At 38.8% G+C, this 23,048-nt stretch overlaps 1 protein-coding gene across 3 annotated transcripts; it reads left to right on the forward strand.

The window, feature by feature from the left end:
• Nucleotides 1-15,272: 15,272 nt before the first annotated feature.
• On the forward strand, nt 15,273-22,791 carry LOC132295178 (SAC3 family protein B-like). Of its 3 annotated transcripts, XM_059793347.1 has the most exons (7): nt 15,273-15,474; nt 17,050-17,151; nt 18,263-18,400; nt 19,319-19,382; nt 19,759-20,197; nt 20,310-20,424; nt 21,325-22,791. In XM_059793347.1, the coding sequence occupies exons 3-7, from the start codon at nt 18,353-18,355 to the stop codon at nt 21,529-21,531; spliced, it is 873 nt and encodes a 290-aa protein (XP_059649330.1). In that variant the 5' UTR covers nt 15,273-15,474; nt 17,050-17,151; nt 18,263-18,352; the 3' UTR covers nt 21,532-22,791. The 3 variants fall into 3 exon arrangements, with proteins under 3 accessions (XP_059649330.1, XP_059649322.1, XP_059649313.1); XM_059793339.1 differs by lacking the exon at nt 17,050-17,151 and having other exon boundaries at nt 15,274-15,474; XM_059793330.1 differs by lacking the exons at nt 15,273-15,474; nt 17,050-17,151; nt 18,263-18,400 and having other exon boundaries at nt 18,408-19,382.
• The last annotated feature ends 257 nt before the right edge of the window (nt 22,792-23,048 follow it).

Below are 23,048 nucleotides of genomic sequence, written 5' to 3' on the forward strand. Positions count from 1 at the left end.
TCATGCCGCTCTTAGGCATTTGTTAGCGAAAAAAGAGACAAAACCCCGTTTAATTCGATGGATCCTCTTACTTCAAGAGTTTGACATTGACATCCAGGACAAAAAAGGGACCGACAATGTTGTCACCGATCATCTCTCTCGCTTACTTATTAAAAAATCTTCCGAATTCGCAGCCATCTGTGATTCCTTTCCGGATGAGCAACTTCTTCAAGTTTCACATTTCAATCTTCCATGGTTTGCGGATATTGTCAACTATCTTGCGGTTGGCAAAATTCCAACTCATTGATCCAAACAAGAGAAGGACCGGTTTTTCTCCCAAGTCAAGCATTTCATTTGGGAAGATCCGGAACTATTCAAGTATTGCCCGGACCAAATCATCCGGCGATGCATTCCTGAAACCGAGACCACAAGCATTCTAAATTTTTGCCATACTCTTGCTTGTGGAGGCCATTTCAGTGCCAAAAAGACCGCTAACAAAGTTCTTCAAAGCGGATTCTTTTGGCCTACCTTGTTTCGGGATGCATACAATTTTTGCAAATCATGTGAACGATGTCAAAAACTTGGATCCATGTCCCGAAGAGACATGATGCCCCTCACCAACATTTTAATTGTTGAAACTTTTGATGTGTGGGGGATTGACTTCATGGGACCATTTCCATCTTCTTATTGCTATGAGTACATCCTTGTAGCGGTGGATTATGTGTCTAAATGGGTTGAAGCCGAGGCTACCAAAACCGATGATCATAAAGTTGTGATCCAATTCATTCAGTCCCATATCTTTAGTCATTTTGGTACGCCCCGAGCAATCATTAGTGATGGCGGATCTCATTTCCGAAATCGTTATCTCAAATCCGTCCTTACCAAGTATTCCGTCATTCATAAGGTTGCTACACCTTACCACCCTCAAACGAGTGGTCAAGTAGAGATTTCTAACTGGGAGATTAAGCACATTTTGGAAAAAACGGTTAGACCGGACCGCAAAGATTGGTCATTAAGGCTAAACGATGCACTTTGGGCTTACCGGACAGCTTATAAGACACCCATTGGCATGTCACCATATCGACTTGTCTTTGGCAAAGCATGTCATCTCCCTGTAGAATTAGAGCACCGTGCTTATTGGGCCATAAAAAGGTTCAATTTTGATCTCAAACAAGCCGGCTCTAATCGTGCGTTGAAATTAAATGAACTTGAGGAATTGCGTAATGACGCGTATGAAAGCGCAAAAATCTACAAGGCAAAGACTAAAGCTTTTCATGACAAACACATCGTCAAGAAGTCTTTTGCCCCCGGACAAAAGGTTTGGCTTTTCAATTCCCGCTTGAAACTCTTTCCCGGTAAACTCCGATCAAGATGGGATGGTCCATACATTGTCACTACTGTCTTTCCTCATGGAGTAATCGAACTTCATGATCCTACAAAAGGATCACTCTTCAAGGTTAATGGCCAACGGCTTAAGCCTTACATTGATGGCACAATCCCAACCCGAAAAGTTGAGGAAATCCTCTTGCCGAACCCAATTTATGAGGATTAGTGCCAACTCTAACTTCGTCTAGCTATCGACATTAAATTTAGCAAAGCAAGGGAAGCAATTCTTCCAATTTCCAAGCTTTCCCCCCCCCCCCCCCCCCCCCCTCTTTCCATTGCCTGAGCCTTGAAATTTTCTGGGAAATGGTTTCGAAAAGCCAAAAATTTGATTTTTCTGAAATGGTCTTCAGTTGTGTTCTGCAATTTTAGACCGGCCTCTTAGACCTTCTTAGCTCTAATTTTCATTCCTGGAAATTTCCATCGCTTTCTAGCAATTTCATAGGATCTTTGGCATGCAACTCATGTGCACAACCTCTCATTTTCAATGCATTGTTGGATCATGGTTCCCCAAAATTTTCCATGCATTGGAGATGAAGTGCAAGGTTTTAAAAAAAAATTTCCTACATTCATCCATGCATTTGAAGAGACCAAATCCCATCCATGCATTGAAGAGATGTTCCAAGGCTTGAAAATTTTCTCAAAATCATCCATGCATTGGAAAGGTAAAATCTGACGAGGTCGCTTGTAAATGCCAAACTAAATGTAGTGAATGTGTGGTTCAAGAAAAGCCTTTTATGTCAAATTTAAATTTATAAAAACCACTACCAACACCACTTCTAACGTAGCAAGAGTGAGTAGGGATCATCCCAAAGGATTATACGTGTTGGAATTTCAACTTCGACTCTAGCATACCAAATGATTGCAAAAGAGAGTTGGGTTGGTTGATTACTTCTAGAAAAGAATTAATTAAAATGCAATAAAAATAAAACTAAGTAGAGATAGGGATTTAAGAGATGAGAAGAGAGGACTTAGGGTGTTGGAATCACCACTAAGCTCATGTAATTAAGCACTTTCTTTCCATTAATGGGGAATACATTGTTGTGAATAAAATTGGTTCGACTAGCAAAGGTGACTTAACAAGTGTATAATGTCTAAACAACATGTGAAAGGCTACAATATATCTATTGGAAGAGGAATTTATTGTCTAGACAACATGTGAAGAGAACAAAATATCAAATCAAGTCATTAAACCTTTCATTAAGCTCATAGTCCAAATAATTCACAAGGATGACTTAGTTAAACATGTATTGTCTAAACATTATGTGAGAGGCCACAATATAACTATTGGGAGAGGAATATATTGTCTAAACACATGTGAAAGATACAATATATCATAACAAGTCATTAATCCTTCATTAAGCTCAAAATTCCATTACACCACAATATTAGAGCATATGCTTCTTGCATTCAAAAACATGGAACATCAAAGAACAAGCATGAATTGTCTCCCCATCTAACACTACACTACAACTACACTACTAGCATGAAAATAAACTAAAGGAGAGGCACAATCCATCAAGGAATAAGTATGAACCATTAAGAGACATAATAAGAGCATTCCATTAAGCACTAATGTCTAGCCATCACTAGATTCTCAATTAACCACACATAGACATGCAATTAATATAGAAAAACTAGTGTAGAGATCAATTCCCCAAATAATCACACATAAGACAACATGTAATTACAATAAAGAATCAATGGAAGAATTAACCCATATGAATCATGTGAGACATAATTCCTAATTTAATCACACATAGACATGTAAATAAACTAGAGAATTAATAGGAAGAATTAGACCATGGAAATCATAGAAATATACCAAGATTCATGAAATTCACAAGGCTAGAACACTAATCACAACAATATATATATAAATCCCCAAAAATAGAAATACAAGGGTTTAGATTACACAAGACTTAGGGCTCATCCAAGCCCTAAGTGTAGATCTAGTCAATCATGGAGGAGGTGGATGTAGTCATGGAATCAAGCTCCAAACATGGCTCCATCTTCTTCTTCCTCTCCAAGAATAGCCTCCAAGATGATTTTCAATGTGTGACAAGAGACTCTCTCAAAAAGTGTATCATATTCCTTATATAGGTAGGTCAAATACACCCCATGATGAGCTGTGGTCGTGCAAGGCATATTCTCCAATCATTGGATGAAGGACGGAATAAATGAGCTGGACTTTAACTTTTTCTCGCTGGAGGAAGTTTGATCGATCGAACCTTAACTTGGATCGATCGAAAATGGGTTCGATCGATCGAACTGCATCTTGGATCGATCGAAGTGGTCTGACTCCTCCGGATAATGACAAGGCTGGGATATTTTCAAGATATTTATGGGGAAAAAGACAAAAGTGGTTGGTAGGCGTACAGCTATGGATAAGATGAATCATTTGAATAGGACAAAATAGGGTTCGATCGATCGAAGGTGATGTTCGATCGATCAAACTTGGAATTTCAGCAAAGGCCAAGGTTGGATCTATTGAGAAGTACTGTGATCGATCATAGATGTTCGATCGATCGAACCTTAACTTGGATCGATCGAACTCTTCAGCTGCACAACTTGATTCCTTTTTGCTCCTTTCTTTCTCCACTTTGCTCCCTCCTTTGGTTTATCTCAGGATTGCTTCAATTAAGCTCTTATTTGGCTGAGTTAGCTCAATTTTGGGATTAGTGCCTAAAAATATAAATAACACGTAATAAGTCTAAAACGGCAAAGTAAGATAGATAAAGGTACTAGAATGCTTAAGCTTAACGGGTTTAAATGCGCACTTTTCAGTGCTCATCATGTTACATTTTGAAAAAATTTCCAATTTGATCCATGCATTAGAAAGAAGTTGAAAAGTTTTCCAAATTTTTCTAAAAATCCATCCATGCATTGGATTGGAATAATGTGCCAAGTTTCAAATTTTCCATGCATGGCTTGAATTTAGGACTGACATGCAAATTTTTAAAAAATTCTCTATGCTTAAAATTTTCATTTTTGAGAATTCCATCCATTTTACATCATGTTGCAATGTTTTAAGCTTGAAATTTTCATTTTTGAGATTTCCATCCATTTTGCATCATGTTGCAAAGTATCAAGATTGGAAAATTTTCCATTGGCATAATGTTGCAATTTTTCAAAAATCCTTCCCAGTGATTTCATCCGGTTTGCATGCCCACTGTCCTAATTTAGAGCACTCTACTACCAAGCTTCAAGTGCTCGCTGATGCCCTTCAATTTCAGCCCTTCATAAGCAGCCACTGCCTCATTTTCGAGCCCTCTCAAGTTCCTTTGGAGTGCTCGCAGCTGCTATCCATTTTCAGCCCAAAATACCGAACTCTCTGTCTTCAACTCGCGCACTCGAAATCCCATTTCGAGTGCTCGAAATCCCTTCCACCAAATCCCCGAGCCTACTGGTCCCAATTCGAGCACTCTACTTCCATGCTTAGGGTGCTCGACCACACCATTCACCATTCCACCCCCTTCTCCTAACCATCAAACCCACTCCATGCAACCATTCTCCACGACCTGCATGCATGCATGTAATCATGCCACCAAACAACCCCCATCAACCCATCTTTCAACTCTCGGCATCTCCCTCTCCTTCCGCAGCCACTGCCAGTTTTTTGAGCACTCGAAGTCCAACTTCGAGTGCTCGAACCCCCTCTCAACCTCACCCAAGCTCTCTCACTCACCACCCGAGCACTCAACCTCTCTCACCCCTCGGCTCCCAACTCTCTGCCCATCTTTCGAGCACTCGAAGTCCAACTTCGAGTGCTCGAACCAAGCTTACCCCCCTCCCTTTTAAAAACCCCGAAGCCCTACCACTGTCACTCAACCTCAACACCCCTCCTCGGCTGCAAACCACCCCAACTCAACTCCCTCTCCTCCACCATCAACCCAACCCACATTATCACCACCTTTTCTCTCTCTACCCACAGCATCCCTCTCTCTTTCCCGCAGCCTTCAATACAACCCCACACACCCAAGCTCTCACTCCCTCTCGGAACCTCATCCTTCCCAAAGCCACACCAACTTCTCAACTCTCCACACCACTTCTCACTCACCTCAATACCCCACCACCCCATCATCTCACCTCCCTCTTCCTGCCTTCCTTCTTACTCTCGGATACACTGAAATTCAGATCTGTGTCCTCTTCATTTGTTTTTCTTTTCCTTTGTTCATTCATGGTGTTTTACAAGGAGGATGGGCTTGTAATGTTGGAGTTTGGTTCTGTTGATGCTTTGTTGATGCTTTGTTGTTGATTTGTTGATGATAGAGCTTGATTTGCTTGTCAAAAAATTTGGGTTTCATCATCCACCCCACTCATTTTCACCTTCTCCTTTTTGTGGTGCACGCCAGGTGTTCGCTGAAATTCCTCAACCAAGTCCACCTCTCTAAATGTCTCATGCTGGTCCTTTTCGCCCTCCTAGACCCTCTGCGGGTGCCCGTGCTGTCAATCGTGAGCGACCACGTGATCCTTGGGATCACAAATAACTCAACTACGAGCTTTCTTTTCCGCTCACGGATGCCTTTGACATTCTACCCACTACTTCATGGGCTGTAGCCGAATTGACTAACCGGCGTCTGCAGCATATTTGCGCGCCCCTTACCAGGGTTGCCTACCCCCGTGTAGTGCACCTCTTCTACCAGAATCTCCAATGCCCTGAAGAGCCACCCATTTCTCTCACTACATCCATTGATGGCACCACCTATGCATTCACTATGACTGACATCATTCAGGTTTCTGGTTGCCCCATTAAGTGCCCCGCTGACCTTTTGGACCCTACTGGCCATACGTTGTATAAGCAGGTCGATGATATGACTGTCGAGCAGGTAGTGGCCGCCATTGGCAATGTTGACGATCCTAATAGGCCCCGGTCTTTTATCCGCAAAACCAATCTTCCGAAACGCCTCTGGTTCATTGACACTGTTTTCAAGCACAATGTTTGCCCTTTGGTGCATAGCATCGAGCGTAGGGGCCTCTTTTTGCAAGCCTTATATGCCATGGACCAAGGCCAATGGTTCTCCATCCCGAAGCTCATTTGGACAACATTTATGAAGTTTTAGCATGATGCTCATAATGCACGGGTTCCGCGAGTTGAAAATCAGAAATTGCCTTTGCCGTTTTTCATCACTCGGCTCCTAAAGCACAAGGGTTTCATTGTTCCTCCCCATGAACCAAAAGGCGAAAAGATTAAAAATTTTACCAAGCGCCGGTGGATCAATGTTCTTAGCCATTCTAGTACCCCTCAGCTTGCTGCCCCCCTGTTCATCCAAGCTCCACCTCCTCCTCCTTCTGAGGATGCTTCCACGGCCGCAGCCGCTACAAGGTTAGAGCCTCCGGTCGACTCTCAGCAGGACCAGGCTTTCATCCGGGCTAACATTGCCGGTATTCATGAGCGGATGGATCGTTTTGAAAATTCTTTGTCCGCGTACACTCGGACTATGTGTGCGACTTCTTCCCATGCCGAAGAAGATCGTCGTCTTGCTGCTGAAGACCGCCGTATCGCAGCTGAGGAATGTCGTTTGGCTCAGGCCGACCGGCGTAAGACTCAGTCTCTCCTCTATTCCATCCTCGCCCGTCGTCCCTCTGGACCATAGCTACTGCGAGTGTTGGACCTTATCTTTTTGTTTCATATGTACATATTTCTCTTGTATCTGTTGTTTTACTTTTGCACTGTAAGAATTTGCTATGTATAGGTTGCTCTAGTAGACATGATCCCTATACAGCTCTTTTTGTAATCATGTAAACTCTTTTTGAAATGCAAATTCTCTCTTTTCTGTTAACTTTATGTACATTATTTTTCTGTATTTATACTTGTGCTATTAATGCTTTTTGTAGTTGTCTCTTTTTGTTTTTCATGATGCTATCTAGGTTGCGCAGTCCAATTCAAGTTTGGGGGTTCTTCTCCCCATGCCTTTTCCTCCCCCTAGGTATTTTTGTTCCTTTTTATTTTTCATTTTTTGTCTTTAACTTCAACCCATGTCCACATTGAGGACACTGTGTAGTTTAAGTTTGGGGGTGCAATATTGCATTTTTGGCATAATTTTAGTATCACTATTTCGTAAAGCAATGATAGTATAGCTTGAAACTTGTCGGAGACAAAGCATATGTTTAATACCTTGTGTATAGAAGCAATTGAGAATTTTTGAAAATAAAGAAATTTGAATTTGAAGTAATCATGCAAAATATAATGTAGTCTGTTTAAATGCCTCAATTAGATTCTTGCTAGATTTACACTCTTATAAGCTTCACAATGCACAGATGCACATTGGAAACTTAACTGTGAGGCATGCAACTTGATTGACCTTGACCTTGGCCTAGTTAATCTGATTTGATGAACCTGATAGATGAATATCTTTGGCATGTTATAAGTTGTCAAAAATAAAAAAAAAATAAAATAAAATAAAATAAAATGAAAATGAGAAAGAAAGAAAATAATGACCAGTTAAAGTTCGTAGCCTTTCTAACTCGAGCTATTAAGCCCTATGGAATGTCTCTACACTTAACACCCTAAAGCCGTCTGGTTTGGGAGTTGTTGGCCTAACGCTTGCTACATGGGTTGGTTAGAAAGCTTAAAGGACTTAAACATTGTACGGTCATTCAAAAAAATGTGTGTAATAAACATGGTTTATTGGAATTCGTAGCCTTTCCAACTTGAGCTATTAAGCCCTAGGAGTGTCTTTACACTTAGCACCCTAAAGCCGTCTGGTTTGGGAGTTGTTGGCCTAACGCTCGCTACATAGGTTGGTTAGAAAGCTTAAACGATTTCAACACTGCACAACCATTTTATGTTTCACTTTTGAGTTATAATAAATTCTTAACAGGCAACAAAAGTTGTCTTGAAAATAAAATCATACCTTAGGGACTTCATGTAAAGGGGAATTCATTGATTTGAAAACTTGTGCCTTGGAATTGGAAAAGAAAGTAAAAGCCGCATGTTGAGAATTCAATTCACTTTCACTGGAGTTTGAGTTATTTCCATTTAAGAGATGACAATTGAATTATTTATATGGACTATGATGTTGATGCATGCATGTTGAAATGGTTTTTGCCAATTTTTGTATCAATGCTTCATATATGCAAGGTAGTCTTCCCAATGATCCCGTCTCCAGCTCTTTATCTGTTTCAAGTTGTATTTGAGCTATGTTTATATTTATTTTTGCCATGGTGGATATTTTTGTAATAGCATTCCCATGTTTTTCATTCCATTGAGCTTTGCATTTTGGTTTGACTAAGGGACTAGCAAAATGTAAGTTTGGGGATGTGATAAGCGTCGAATACTGTATATTCAAGCGCCCTAAATTACATTAACAAAGTCCATTGATTGATTATTTTATGTAGATTATCTCCATTTGCATGTTTTTGTACATTTTCAGGTTAAATTGCAAAAAGGAAGCAAAAATGATGCCTTGTGGAATTTTGAACAAAAAGGGTGCCAATTCTGAAATTCTGGCAGCAGTAGAACCTGACTTTTGTCGCCATTTTCGACCTAGTAAACTCAATAACTGGACTTCCATCATAACATAAAGATTTAGAGCTCTGAATCAGCTTTCCAAATCTTCAAGCGGTTTGTCATTCGGAGTTCGGAGCAGAGAGTTATGATCTTCTTACCAGAGATGCGCAGAACTGCCTGGCAGCACTGAAGTGCTGCCTTTCTCCCCATTTTCGACCAACTAGACTTGAGAATTGGGTCTTCATCAAAACATGAAGTTTTTAACACTCTAAATCAGCTCTCCAAATATTTAAACAGATCATCATTTGGAGTTTGGAGTACAAAGTTATGGTCATTCTTCCACAGTGGGTCAGAGATGGGCAAGAATTGCATGTTGCTCATTACACTAATTTCGAGTGCTCGAGACCACCCTTCGAGTGCTCGAAATTCTGGCAGATTGCACTCAGAAATGGCTCAATTTCAGCCACTTGCACATTGGTTTCCTCAATGCCATCTTCCTTCTTTATGAAGTGGTTGGAGGTGTTCCTTGGAGGAGAGAGAGCCTTGACTTGAGCTTGATAAAAGAGAGGGAGGACCACATAGATGTTATGATTCATTCTTACAAGAATAAAGGAGAGAGAAGAGAGCAAGGAAGAGAGTGTTCTTGAGTGCTACAGTAGAGCTCGAAAATGAAGTTGTATTCTTCGTCTTCTTCTTCCATTTTTGTATCAATGGAGAGCTAAACCTCCATCTAGGGAGGTGATGAAGTCTCCTCTTTTGATCATGTTCTAGATTAGGCTATACTTTTGGGGACTATAATGTATAATGTATGGTAGTTTCATAGTCTAAGAGCATATTCCTTCTTGTAATGAATTTTAATGTGTAAATGGTTGATGTAAGTTCATTGTCATATCTTTGATGATTCTTGGATCAATCTTATTGCTTTTATTTTCATAGTGACAATGAAAATATAGACTATGAATGTTTTTCAAGGCATGTTGATTTTGAAACTTGATATTCCATTGCTTAGGTACCTCCTTTGATGGTTTATACTTGATTCCTACCTTCATGTGCTTCACCATTTGATTGAAAGCTTGATGGTCTTTTGCTTAAGATAGTGTATTTGATTCTACACCTTAGTTTAAGTAGTTCAACTATGTAGTTTTTGATGGATCATTCTTGTTTTGATTAAGTGAACTTCTTGATGATTATTAAGCAACGGAGTTGCTTCATATTTCTTGACCATTACATATATGCTATTTATCCCCAAATCTAGACCTAATCTAGCATGTACTTAGGGTGTAGTGTGGATTCATCTTCCTAGTCTTTTCTACTTGTATCTCACTTCTTTAATTTCATTGCAATCTATTGTTTTATGCATTTTAATTTCTTAGTTTAGTGACAAATACACAAACCCTTTATAAACCCTTCATCACTCTAAAATGACTTTAGATACTTAGGTTGCTTTAAGACTAGCGCAGTCCCAGTGGTTCGACTTACCCGTCCAATAGCCCTATTTTACAATGATTCGTGCTATTGCGAAGAAAGTTGATTTATAATTGATTTCGACCGCCGATCAGTAAACTGTCAAAGGAGATCCCTTATTCACATGTTATTTATTTTTACTTCGGACTATAACAAATGTGGAACCCTCAGGCAGGGTACTTTCCTTAAAATGTTCACATTCAACAAAGTGTGTGCAATATTAAAGGCATTCAAGAATGTTCAGTCAAAGCAAAATTAAGGTGTCACAACCTAAGAAACATATTTATATCATTCATAGTTATATCATTCCAAAAAAAAATTTATTACAAAAAACGAGGTTACATGATCCTACTTCCTCTTCGAATCGAACGAAGTAGATTCAAAAGCGTCGTCCACCACAGCTGGACTCGAAGTTGGAGGAATTGAAGGGCCAGGAGCAACCGCAGGAGTTGGTGCACTGGGAGCCGAAAGGACTTCAGGATGAGCCTTCACCGTCTCGGCAAAGAGCACTTCAGCTTCCTGAGCCTTCGGACCCTCATCATAGGGGAAAGACACCCCCATATGAGCATCAAAAACCACGGGATCTGTTATTTTCTCGCTTGAACCTTGATTAAAGCCGGACCTGAAGGCCTTAGCGCTAAACAAGCGCACTAAACTGGAGTAATGCCCCTACATTTGCCTCCCTACAATGATGCATGTGCTAAAGGCATCGTTCAAATGCTAAACCTCAGCCTCCAGTAACTCCACTTTCGCGTCCGAAGCAGCCAGACGTTTCTTATACACATCCCTAGCTTCGTATGCAATTTGTGCATTCGCAATGGCATGAGATGCCTTCTTCTCAGAATTGCTGAGGTCCTTCTCCAGCTTCTGAAAAGAGAGAGACTGAGCCTCAGCAGTGGCACAAAGAGCCATGGTGTGATACAGGCCTTGCATTATCAGATAGTAACAATAACGATGTAAGTAAATTGGCGAGATGATTACGAAAATCGAAGAAGAAGGGAGGAGCAAACCTCTATAGCACGAACAGGGGCAGAAGGGAGTAGCTGTTCCAATCCCATTCTACCAATAATCTCTTCATCTTTGGGGACCCACATTCCCCGAGCAACAGCCAGCGCTGCAGATGGGTCAGTGATCGTAGAATCACCGGTATGGAGGACTGATTTGTCAGCCCTCGAGAAAGAAGGAGTCTAAGGTGCCCTAGCCTCAGCCAGGACGTAAGCTCTGACCTCCTCTTCAGGATCAGTCTCCTCAGCCTTCTTTCCTTTACTTTTTGGATTGGAAGCACTCTTGGATTTCGTGGTTGAAGAAGAAGTCAACCTCGCCTTCTTATGCAGAGGAATTTCATCAATCTCCTTTTCTTGTTCATTTGAGCGCAATATAGTCAATGGGGCACTCTCTGCAGCCTTTCTCTTTAAAGCTTTAGCCCTTTGCTTTTCTTCCTCAATTATTGGGAAGCTATCAAAAGAGGGGAGTGAAAGGTCCATGAGGTCTGCAGTCACGACTCTAGAAGTAATTGCTTTAAGGTTATAGGAGGTAAGTAAGTCCTCAACAGAAAGAGGCTTTTTCCAAACCTGCTCTTCCAGAAAGGAAAGCCTCTTCTTGGCAACAAATGAGGGGAATGTCACTGAAAAAACACTAAGAAACTCATAAATATACCGAAAGAATAAGATTCGACATGGGAAACAGCCAGTACAATCTTTATGAAGAGATAGGGGACGTTCTATACCTAACTTCCTGAACTTGTGTGGGATTGGGAGTTTGCTTGATTGAGATACGGCCCATCTCCCTTTAACAATTATCATCCTCTCTTTCCACTTCTTTTCAGAAGTAGGGAGGTCTGTACATATCCTCTGGTGCAAGGGAGAGGTAAAATAGAAGTGACTAGGCTCGGTTCCATGCTTGGAAATAGTGTAAATGATCAACAAGTCAGCCAGAGTCAGGTCAAGACTCTCCAGCCATCGGCGAATTAGGAGTGCTGAGATTATTCGAAGGAAGTTAGGGTTTACTTGTAGGGGTGCAATCCCTAATTTGTTAAAAACTAAATGGTAAAAAGGGTGAAGGGGAATCTAAGAGCATTGAGATGCCCAACAGCGAGGAGCAACTCGTCTTCCCCGACGCCCTCGCAGGCACAAAAATTGGCACCCTCGGGGTATTCTACAATTTCTACCCCCTCGAGAATCTCAAAATCTTCTATTAAGGATTCAATGGAAAAATTAATACGACAAACAGATAAAATTGCATCTCTTTCTTCCTTAGTAAAAATACTGTCCGACCCAGAGGTGTATGTCCCAGCCTAGATTGGAGAAACATCCGGCTGATTAGCCGAGTCATTTGCAGACCTAAGGAAGTTCAAAACCCTAGGAGGAGGAACCCTAATGAGATTAGGGGAAGACGAGGGCGTGGACTCAGAGTCCGCGATTTCTATATGTTCAGGAGTATTCAAAGTACTCATAATGCAAGATTGGAAGAATGAGAAGAAAAACTAACCTAGAGATATGAGAATGTGAAGAACGCGAAGGACAAAACGAGCGCAGTAAGAATAAAAACAAGTCTTGAAGAAGTCCTTGAGTCAGAATAACAATAGACACAAATGGAAACGCCTCGTGCGAAAAGTGGCAACTGCACAACTTCAATTCCCCTTTAATTAAGAGTCGTAGTCCAATTAAAGAGGAATTGGGGGCAAAGTGTGGAGGGAAAAAATCCCCTCCAATAAGTTTAGTCCACTTCATCACGAAGGCAGGTCTATCTTCCAAAAGGCCCATCATGCTCAAGCCCAAAGTGAATGTACTCCTAGCCCAGGATCACTGTTATTGGCTCTCTTACCTTTATCCGGGCCAAATCAAGAAAATGTTAGCCCGATCTGCTCATTTCAAACATCCGGCTCATTATTCAAGCCCATCCGGTTAATGCTATAGCCAGCCCAGTTATTCAAGAATGAACGAATCCTGCTTGCTGAAGGATTTACCATAAAAAGAGAACTCTGTAATAGGAAGTTCTACACAAAACAAGTTATGTGGATGGAAAATTCAACAATGGAAAGAACTCTAATTGTAAAGAATGTCTACATAGAAAGAATTGGAGGACAAGCAATACGAGTCCTACCATAACTCTACTACTTTTTATGTGTAAATAGAGGCTAAGACCTCCAATAAAAGGGGACCAAAACATACAAGCAATTCTACGCTTCTTTATACACTGTTCTTATTTGTTTTCATTACTTTTTGAGTGAGTTATTTTATTTTTCTCAATCATTATTGGTTGAGCGAAATTTTGTACCTACACTATGCTTAAGCACTTTTCATTTGTAGAATTCTGATTGTGTAATCAAATCTCTACTTTTCCTCCACTTGCAAAACTTTCTAATGCTTCATGACATTGTCGGACTCTGATAAATATCCTTCCTAGTCCATAGACGGCCACAATTCAGGTGTTGAAGAAGGTTGGCCGAGCGTCCCTCAAAACGTCTGGTGAGCCATGAGAACTACAGATTTATGAAACCAATGGAGCATGAGTGTGTGCATGTCCACGAGATAACAGAAGGTGCTAGAACTAAAGAGGCGGAGGCCAACGCGGAGTATGATAATGCTCTCAAAGAAGCCATTGGAGGGGTGCAGGATGCAGAAGCCATTACATAATTTGACATTGTTATGTAACTTGTTTCCCATTTACTCCGTTTGTTTCAACGTAAAATATTCGTTTTGGAAAATATTTTTCTTTTTCAAGTAAAATATTCTTTTATTTTTATTTTATCAGTGTTTGGCAAAGGTCTACGTTGAGTTCGAGTCCATCGGGCTGGACATGTAAAATAACTTGTCGAAAATTTATAAATAAATTATTTTTGTTAAATTTTAATATTTTTTTTTCGTATATATTTTACAACAACCAAACACCAAAAAATTAAAATTTATTTTTTAAAAATTATTTTACGTCCAAATAAACAGAATCTTAGCATCATTTATAGGGTTACTAAGGTTTACCGTGATCCTCATAATGATGATTCGCCTGGAATATTGCAGAAGCGCGTAAGCATGGAAGTCCCCTTTGCAGGAAACATAGTGACGTAGTATATATGGACTCCCAAACGAGCCTGTGGTGGTAGCATTACATGGAGAGGAACTCTCTCTGCGTAAGCCCAACATTCACAACTAGTTGAACTCTCAAGGAGGCATTTCAAATGCATGTAACATGCATAATGCACTGTTGAATCTTTTTTGAAATTTTCTACTAAAAATTCATGGCCTAGTTTTTTCTCAACACTTCCAATCATAATAAAAGTTTTTAAAACTTTTAATATAACAATATATATATATATAAATAAAGCATTTTGAATTCTTTGCTGTGTTTGGAAGTTTGGAATCAAATCCTTGTGAGAATGGGATTTAGAAAATAAAATGAAATTGGATTATGTTTGAAATGAAATCCTATTTTTTGTGTTTTTTTTTTTTTCGGTAAATAAGAGAATCCTATTTTTGTGTTTGGGACAAATTAGAATATAATCATAAAACAATTAGAAGTACATAAATTTTCTGCTATTTCTTCAAATAATAGAAAGTAGAAAGTGGTTGGGGCTTAAACAATATGAAAATGCATTATCTGTATATTGCTTAATATTTCGGGAAAAAAAAAATGAAAATACATTAGTAGTGTTGTGCCTCGTGATTTTATTTTATTTTATATTTTCTGAAATATTTGTAACAAAAGGTTATTATAGACTCATTTCAACTCGTCCTATAAAATAAAGTTGGTTGATTGAAATAATACTTTTTACATTGGCATTTTCATTGGATTTAATTAAATGAGACACCTTCATTAATACACTTGCACTATAGCGGTTCAATGTATTGAAATTTAAGTACATATATCAAATAGTCAAATCACTTTAAAATTGTGTAAAAATTGATGAGATCATAATGCAACAAGTCTCCTTAATTTCAATCTTTGTGATGAGGACCGGCCCTGGCCCTGGCCCAAGGCAACCAAGGCGGTCTCCTTGGGCCTCAAAATCCATAGGGGATGGAAAAAAAAAAAATTAAGTTAGGACACGTCTGGGTTGGGCCTCAAATTTTAGAGGCGACAAATTTTGAGGCCTACAGGGGATGAAAAAAAAAAAAAAAAAGTAAGGGCAAGTTTCAGACGACACAATCTGCTTGGACTCTCCGCAGGGCGCAGCCTCCGCCATCGCCTCAGTTGACAAGGTATGTTCATCCTCTCTCTCTCTCTCTCCTTTTGCATGAATCTATCTTTTATATATGTTTTTTTTTCTTTCGTTCATCTCATCATTTGATTTGTTCTAACTTTGGTTCGTTTGATTCGGGCCTTTACCTTTGTTCCAATAGTGAAAAGTAGCTTCCAAACTAGGGCTTTTTTTGTGTGTGTGTGTCACTGTGTGATGGCTATCAAAAGCTGAATGAATATATTATGGTTCTCTTAGTATTTTAATAAATGTGTGCCTTTCTACATGTGTCTTTCATAGCGATCGAGTCCATAATCTATGGCAGGTACTTTTTATTTTTTATTTTTAATTTTTCCTCTTTCCTCTCCCTAATTCCACTCCAATCTCACAACAGCAGCAACCATACCCCTTTTCCTCATAATTTTTTGCATTTTCACATTCAATCCTACGAAAATTAAGGATCCCTTCTAGTGGGTTGAGCCTTTGAGGTAATAATTAACTTTTTCGATCTCTAAATTATGCTCATACTTAAAAGTGCCATATTAAGGTTTTTTTATATATTATATTTTTATATGAAGATACATTCCACCATTATTGATGTTATTTGAAGTTGGCTCAGCTAGAATTTCAGTTAATAATACTGTCAAAGCACTTGCCATCAGAATGTACAAACACATGGAAATCAAGAGCAGGCTTTAACAAAACAAAAGTTAATGGTTTTTCTATTAATTTGCACAGGTCTTCTGTAGCAATGATCAACCAATCACTGCTACTAAAGTTGATTCCTCATCCTGAAATCAAGAAAGGGTTAATTGGTTCCCAAAAAAAAAAAAGGCAAACATAGTTAATATAAAGAGTGAAAGACAAAACTATATATGATAGTGGATGCCACATATAACCTAAAAGTCCCACTACTTCTTCAGTACTACAAGTTCAGCCTCCTATAATATATATAGTCACCTAATCTCCACATATTTTTGTCATTTGTAATCATCAAATTTTAGTAGCTATATAAACAATGAATGTAAAAGAAGCTGCAGTTTTCTGTTCTCTAGTAAACTGTTTTCTTCATTTTTTATTTTGTGCCTGTGAAAAGTTCTCACTCTTTAATTGATTGATTTATTGTTATTAGTCAGCTGTCTTATGCACACTGCACATGCGCACAATTATTTATTGGTGATGATAGATTTATAGTTATTAGTTAGTTGTCTTATGCAATCTGCACAGGCGCACAATTATTTATTGGTAGTGATAAAATTTTATAGTTATTAGTTAGTTGTCTTAAGCACACTGCACAAGCGCACAATTATTTATTGGTGGTGATAAAAATTTATAGTTATTAGTTAGTTGTCTTATGGACACTGCACAGGCACACAATTATTCGTTGGTGGTGATAAATTTGTAGTTATTAGTTAGTTGTCTTATGCACGATGCACAGGCGCACAATTATTTGTTGGTGGTGATAAATTTGTAGTTATTAGTTGTCTTATGCACAATGCACTAGTGCACAATTATATTAGCTATAGAATTTGAAAACATCGTATGAAAATTTCGCACTCTTATAATTTTTTTTTTTTTTGCGCGTGTGAAACTTAAGGGCCTCACATTTGAAAGTTCGCCTAGGGCCTCTCAAAATATTTGGAATCTCAGGCTGGCCCTGTATGTGATCTGTGTGTATGACAATAACTGCATTATTGAGGTATTCTACTCCATTTTTTTTAAACCTGGCCAGACAGCCACACTTATTTTATATTTATATTTTTATTTTTCTTTATTTATTTACGAAAGTTCAATATATCATTATTTTTTCCTAAAAAAGTTCAAATTGAAGCACCACCCTTTTAATTAGGGTAAAATCAAGTTAAAAAAATCACAGTAAACCGAGTCTCTGAAAACCATTTACTCTCTAGAAAATTCGTCTATTTATACACAGTACGCCGAGTCTGAAACATATTACTCTCCAGGAGGATTTGCCGACTTATACACAGTACGCCGAGTCTGAAACAATTTACTTTCCAGAAAAATCCGCCTCTCTCCAAAACCCTAGCAAATAAACACAATACGCCCATTCTGGAAACCATTTGCTCTCCAAAAAAATTCGCCTCTCCCTTTCTCCAAAACCCTATTAAAGTCTTCTATTTCTTAAAATTTATACAATGATGTTATTTTTAAAATAAAAAAAAAATTACATTTTAATATTTAAAAGTTATTGAACACTTCATAAGTTATTATTATAAAATTATAAATAGGTGTAGAAAAATATCAGATACAAACACAATAGGCCGATTCTGGAAACCATTTACTCTTCAGAAAAATCGCCGCCTCTCCCTCTCTCTCCAAAACCCTAGCAAAGTTTCTATTTCAACTTGTTCGATCTATCTGCGATCACTCCATCAAAATATTGTTTGATTCAACCCCTCAACAATCACAGCTATCAGTGTCAATCTTTCTCGACGAAGACAGAAAATACAGGTTTGCTAATTCTATACGTCTCAAACTTCTAGGGTTTCTATTCATCACTGTAACTGGAATTTTTCAATTTTTAGGGTTTCGATTTTTAGGATTTTGATTTTAGGGTTTCGATTTTTAGGATTTCTGTGCTTTGGATTCTTTTAAAGTTATTTTATTCGTCTTTTGTGTTACCGAATGATTGAAGGCGATGGGAGAGATCAGGATTCTCTTTGGAATTGAAGGATCAGAAACCATTTAGGTTTTCATGGATTTGTTAGGATTGGGTTTTTGAGTGTTTGAACAGCATCTTCTGTCGATATATATATGCGATTAACTGTATCTATATTTTGTGTGTATAGTATGGCTATAAACGCAAGAAGATCAGTTTTTGATCGACTTGGAGGAGGACCAGTGGTCAACAAGGTTTGCACCTTTTGGCTTGCTGGAAGATGTACCAGACAGCCATGTCAGTTCTTACACATCCAACCATCTCCCAGGTATTTCTTTTATATATATATACATATGTATATATGTATGTATTTTATGTTTATATATCATGTATTTGATCTCTCTTTTGAATCTTTAATTTTCATTGTAGTCGTTAATCCGGTTTTGAGAACCCAAGAATGTGATTTTTGTTTTTAACTATATGCAAACTGCAGAAACCCTAAAAAACTTGTTTTTAACACTTTAAGAGAAGGGTTGCAAGTGTCAGAGCTAAAGTGTTTTTGGGCCTCATAAGATCGCTGATCCAAAAAAGAGTAAGAAGGAGGAGAGTGTAAGAACACATAAATATATGATGGTGTTAATGGGTTGTGATGGCTTGACCGCTTCTGTAACCTCCTCTCAAGCCATTTCAGTCCGCCAACACCCTCCCTTGTCATGGAAGCCCAGAACCCATCACCGCTGCCGCCGCCGACCACCCGCCCACCTGCCATTACCATCCTCCCTTGTCATGGAAGCCCAGAACCCATCACCAGTAACTTCAGTGGTTGATTGCTCACACAGACCTGACAGTAATTCTAATATCCCATCATAAGACCTAGACGATAGAACAATGAGATGTTCCGTCTGTTATGGATAAATGGACTGTATATCATGAATGTCTTATTTCTTGTTCCTTTATTATGGAATATGAATAAATAGGAGAGTTCCATACTCTTCTCTTTGTCATACTCTTACTATCCACACTAATTGCGTGTTCCTTCCTTTCGATTAGTGGTCTTTATTGGTTGCGTATTGGTTTCTTAATTTTGGTTCCTTTTGATCCAGCACTTCAGTTACATAGTTTCGATTGTGATATATGGTTTCTCTTCTTTCCTCAGATCTCTCTAATTATGCCTTATTTTATTTTATTTTTTTGTGTGTTTGTTTTTTGCGGGCCTGCTTTATCTCATCCTCCATGGGGTAATCAGCCAAAGTTACCAGGCAACTTCCCAGCTATCAAAAGAACTAGGTCACCTCCTGATACGTGTCCAGGTATGGCTTTCAATTTTGATCAATGTGCAAGCCTGTAAATTCGTTGTTTTCGAGCTGCGATGTTGAGGTCGTAGGTCCAGTCCAATTTTGTCCATCCTGCTCAAAGTGAAAAAATGGTTACAATATTGTTTTCCACGTATTTTTAATTTTAAAAGAAAGAAACTGCCGTTGTGGAAACAGATAATGTCAGTCTATTCTGAACTTGATATGAAATTATATCTAGTTCAGTGCTATTCTGAATTATACAATTGAAAGTTCCATCTAGTTTTTAAGTACTCTGAGAAACTAGTGCACCTTGTTAGTAATGTGGGAGACTTCTGGAGTAAGTTTTGTCTAAATCTTGTAATACATGTTAGCCTCTTGTTTTATGTTTCAGAGCGAGAGAGAGCTAAACGAGAGAGGAAAGGAGATCTTGACCAGTATGAACGCTTGGGAGGCCCATTGAAGCTTTCAAAACTTGTTCTTCTGAAAAGGTCGAGAAGGATAGTTGAGGATGTTTCATCTCCTCCTGTATCGATATCATTGCCTGATTATGAAGCTATCTCATCCCAACTTCCAACTTCTCAAACTGATTCTCCTACGGGTAATATAGCAATGCCATTGCAAATTATGTTTGGAAGTGTTGGTGAAGAGAGACTTCCAACTTCTCAAACTGATTCTCCTACGGGTAATATAGCACTGCAAACTATGTTTGCTGAAGACCTTGATGATGAAGAGCGTACAGATATTACAGATATACACCAAGAAGTTGAAAATGATGTTAGGAGTTATCATGATGAAGAAGTTGCTGAGGCAAGACTAAAACTAATCTTAAGGTTGTAGCTTATTCCTACTCGTTCAGCTGTAATTTGTTGCATTTGTTTTACCTTTTTTTTTTCCTTTTTTTTTCTGTTTTTTCTTATTGTTCCTGCATTTCTCTTTGGTCAGAATATGGAGGCGGCACTCCTCAAAGAAAAGGCAGTTACGTAAGCAAAGGCAGTTAGCAGCAAATGCTGCATTAAATTCCCCCTCATTGGGTCCACCAATTCGACATAGGAAAGACGTAAGTCTTTTTGTTCCCCACCTTCTCTCCAATATATAACATGAACCAATCCCAAATCACAATATACTTTTTGTTATTCTATTACCTTCCTTACTCTTCTGTTGGATTTCATTTTATTGCTTCTCTTGTCCCCTCCCCCCTCTATCTTTTTGTCTCTCCAATATATAAAGTGAAGTAATCCCAAAAGATGAAGATATACATACATGACTTTGTTTGGGCCATCTCCCATGGTCACACATCAATGCAGTCTGTAGTGATTGGAGAATCATGGTTGTAATATCTAATCCTAAAGACAAAAGACCTTGGTTTGACATTTATTCTTATTAGTTTTGCCACTTTGGCCTTGTTTAACCAGACATGAATGACTCACTGAAAATAAAAAAAAAATTCCAAAATGACAGAAATTTTATCCGTCATAAACTAAAGAAGTGGAATCCTTGGAGTGGAGGTCAAATCGAGGGTGCCTTCTGTGTTTTACTTCAATTAATTTTTTGACTTTGTATGATAGAAAATGAACTAGGACAGACATGAGATGGCTTCTTTATAAGGCCATTATCCAATGTTGGTTTCCCCAATTCAAGATGGTGCTTTTGTATCAAGAATTTCCGCGCAGATGGAAGTTTGACTTACCTAACATATGTGCATAATACATAATTACCTTTTTCTTTTCACTTAGTGAATTTATAATTAACTACTACACATAAATACATGTTTGTGTACACACCCATTACAAGCCCCTCCCTCCGTGCCAAGACATACAGATATTCAATCGCTTTGCATATGATAATATACATAAGAATTGAAGAATTAATGGCATGCTATGGGCATATTCTCTCGTTCATCTTTCTCAACATTACTTTGTTTTGCTGAAGTTCCTAATTCCTTTTTCATCTTGTAAAGCGACCAAGCATGTTTGGCGAGTTCGACATTGATCGTGTTATGAGCGAGAGATACCAAAAACATGAAAGATCATGGTCAAGGCTCAATGTTTCAGAGGTGATAGTGGGCGAGCTTGGTAGAAAGAACCCAGAAGCGAAATGCCATTGCTGGAAAATTGTTTTGTGTTCTCAGATGGACAACCCAGCGGGAGAGAAACTGGGACAATGAAGCCAAGCTACCCCTTTAGCACCACACCCGTGGTTGCTTTCTAAGCTTATGCCGACTGGAAAAGACGATGACGATCCTGTAATCTCGTCCCCTGGTCTGTCAGTTTGGAAGAAATGGATTCCTTGCCAATCTGGTGGCAACCTCACCTGCTGTTTGTCAATCATCAAGGATACAAAAACTGATTATCTGAGTGAGGCGGTATTAGGTGCAAGTGCCATTCTTTTCCTTGTATCTGAAAGCATTCCTTGGGAGCTCCAAAAGATCAGGCTCCATAACCTTCTTATGGCTTTACCTTCTGGTTCCTGCTTGCCTCTTTTGATCTTGAGAGGCAGACTCGAAGAAAATTCGGATTCTTCATCAACCGTGGTTGAAAATTTGGGGCTCCATGATATTGACAAATCACGTCTAAGTAACTTTCTGGTGGTTCATCTCGTTCAGGACCATGAAGATGAAAGATTTGATGGGTTTTTCAGTGACGAGCAATTGAGAGATGGGCTAAAGTGGCTGGCAAGTGAGTCGCCTTTACAACCTGTTCTGAGTTGTGTTACAACACATGAAGTGGTTCTGACCCATTTGAATTCTTCATTGGGGGAGCTTAATGAGATGAATGCTTATGATGTGGGTCCAAACCACTGTATCTCAACCTTCAATGAAGCCCTGGACCGATCATTGGGAGAAATTGCTGCTGCAGCTAATGCGAACCCTGCTTGTTGGCCTTGTCCAGAGATTTCTTTGCTGGAGTAGTCCAGTGATGAATATAAAGCTGTGAAGTTGTACTTGCCAAGCATAGGTTGGAGTTCAGCAGCAAGAATTCAACCACTTGCGAGTGCACTAAAAGACTGTAAAATTCCTACATTTCTGGATGAAATGGTTGAAGTCGTCTGCAGCCCCCTTATTTCCAGGATAGGTTATTCAGAGCATGAAGCTTCTCAATCTCCATCAGTGGTTGTTTCCAATGTTGGTAAGGATCAAGATTCTGCCAATGCAAATGACTTAGAAGATGAAATGAATATTGCACAGAATGATACACTGGTAACCAATGGATCAAACTACACTAGTAGTGAATGGGTGGTGACCAAGGTCACAAAGGAAGCTGACAAACTTTGCAAGTTGTTAGAACAACGTAACATAATTCAGGACATGTTTCTTATTGTGAGAGAATTCTTGTATCATATATGTAGCTTTTTGGCAACCAGTGTGTCGTCCGTTTTTTTTTTTATTTTTTTCCTTCAAAGTTATTTCAAACGCACCATTCCTATTTGTTTTGCATTTTGTTCAGTTTGTGTGCGCATTTTAACGTCAGCTTTCATTTTCCCTTTGCTTTTGCTTGTTTAATTTTTGTGAAGTTAGTTAGTTTGGCCCTAAAAGCCCAGGTAGGGATTGCTTTTCACCTAGTTGAAAGCGTATTTATTTAAAATTTTGTCCTAAAAGTCTGTTTGGAATTGTTTTTCACTTGCTAAAAAACACGATTTTACCATCAATTTTTTCCCTTTTTTTTTTTTTAAAAAAAAAAGACG

This window comes from Cornus florida, unplaced genomic scaffold, assembly GCF_030987335.1.
Source record: "Cornus florida cultivar Cherokee Brave unplaced genomic scaffold, ASM3098733v1 CherokeeBrave_3.0.0_Hap2_Chr01, whole genome shotgun sequence".
Taxonomy (NCBI): Eukaryota; Viridiplantae; Streptophyta; class Magnoliopsida; order Cornales; family Cornaceae; genus Cornus; species Cornus florida.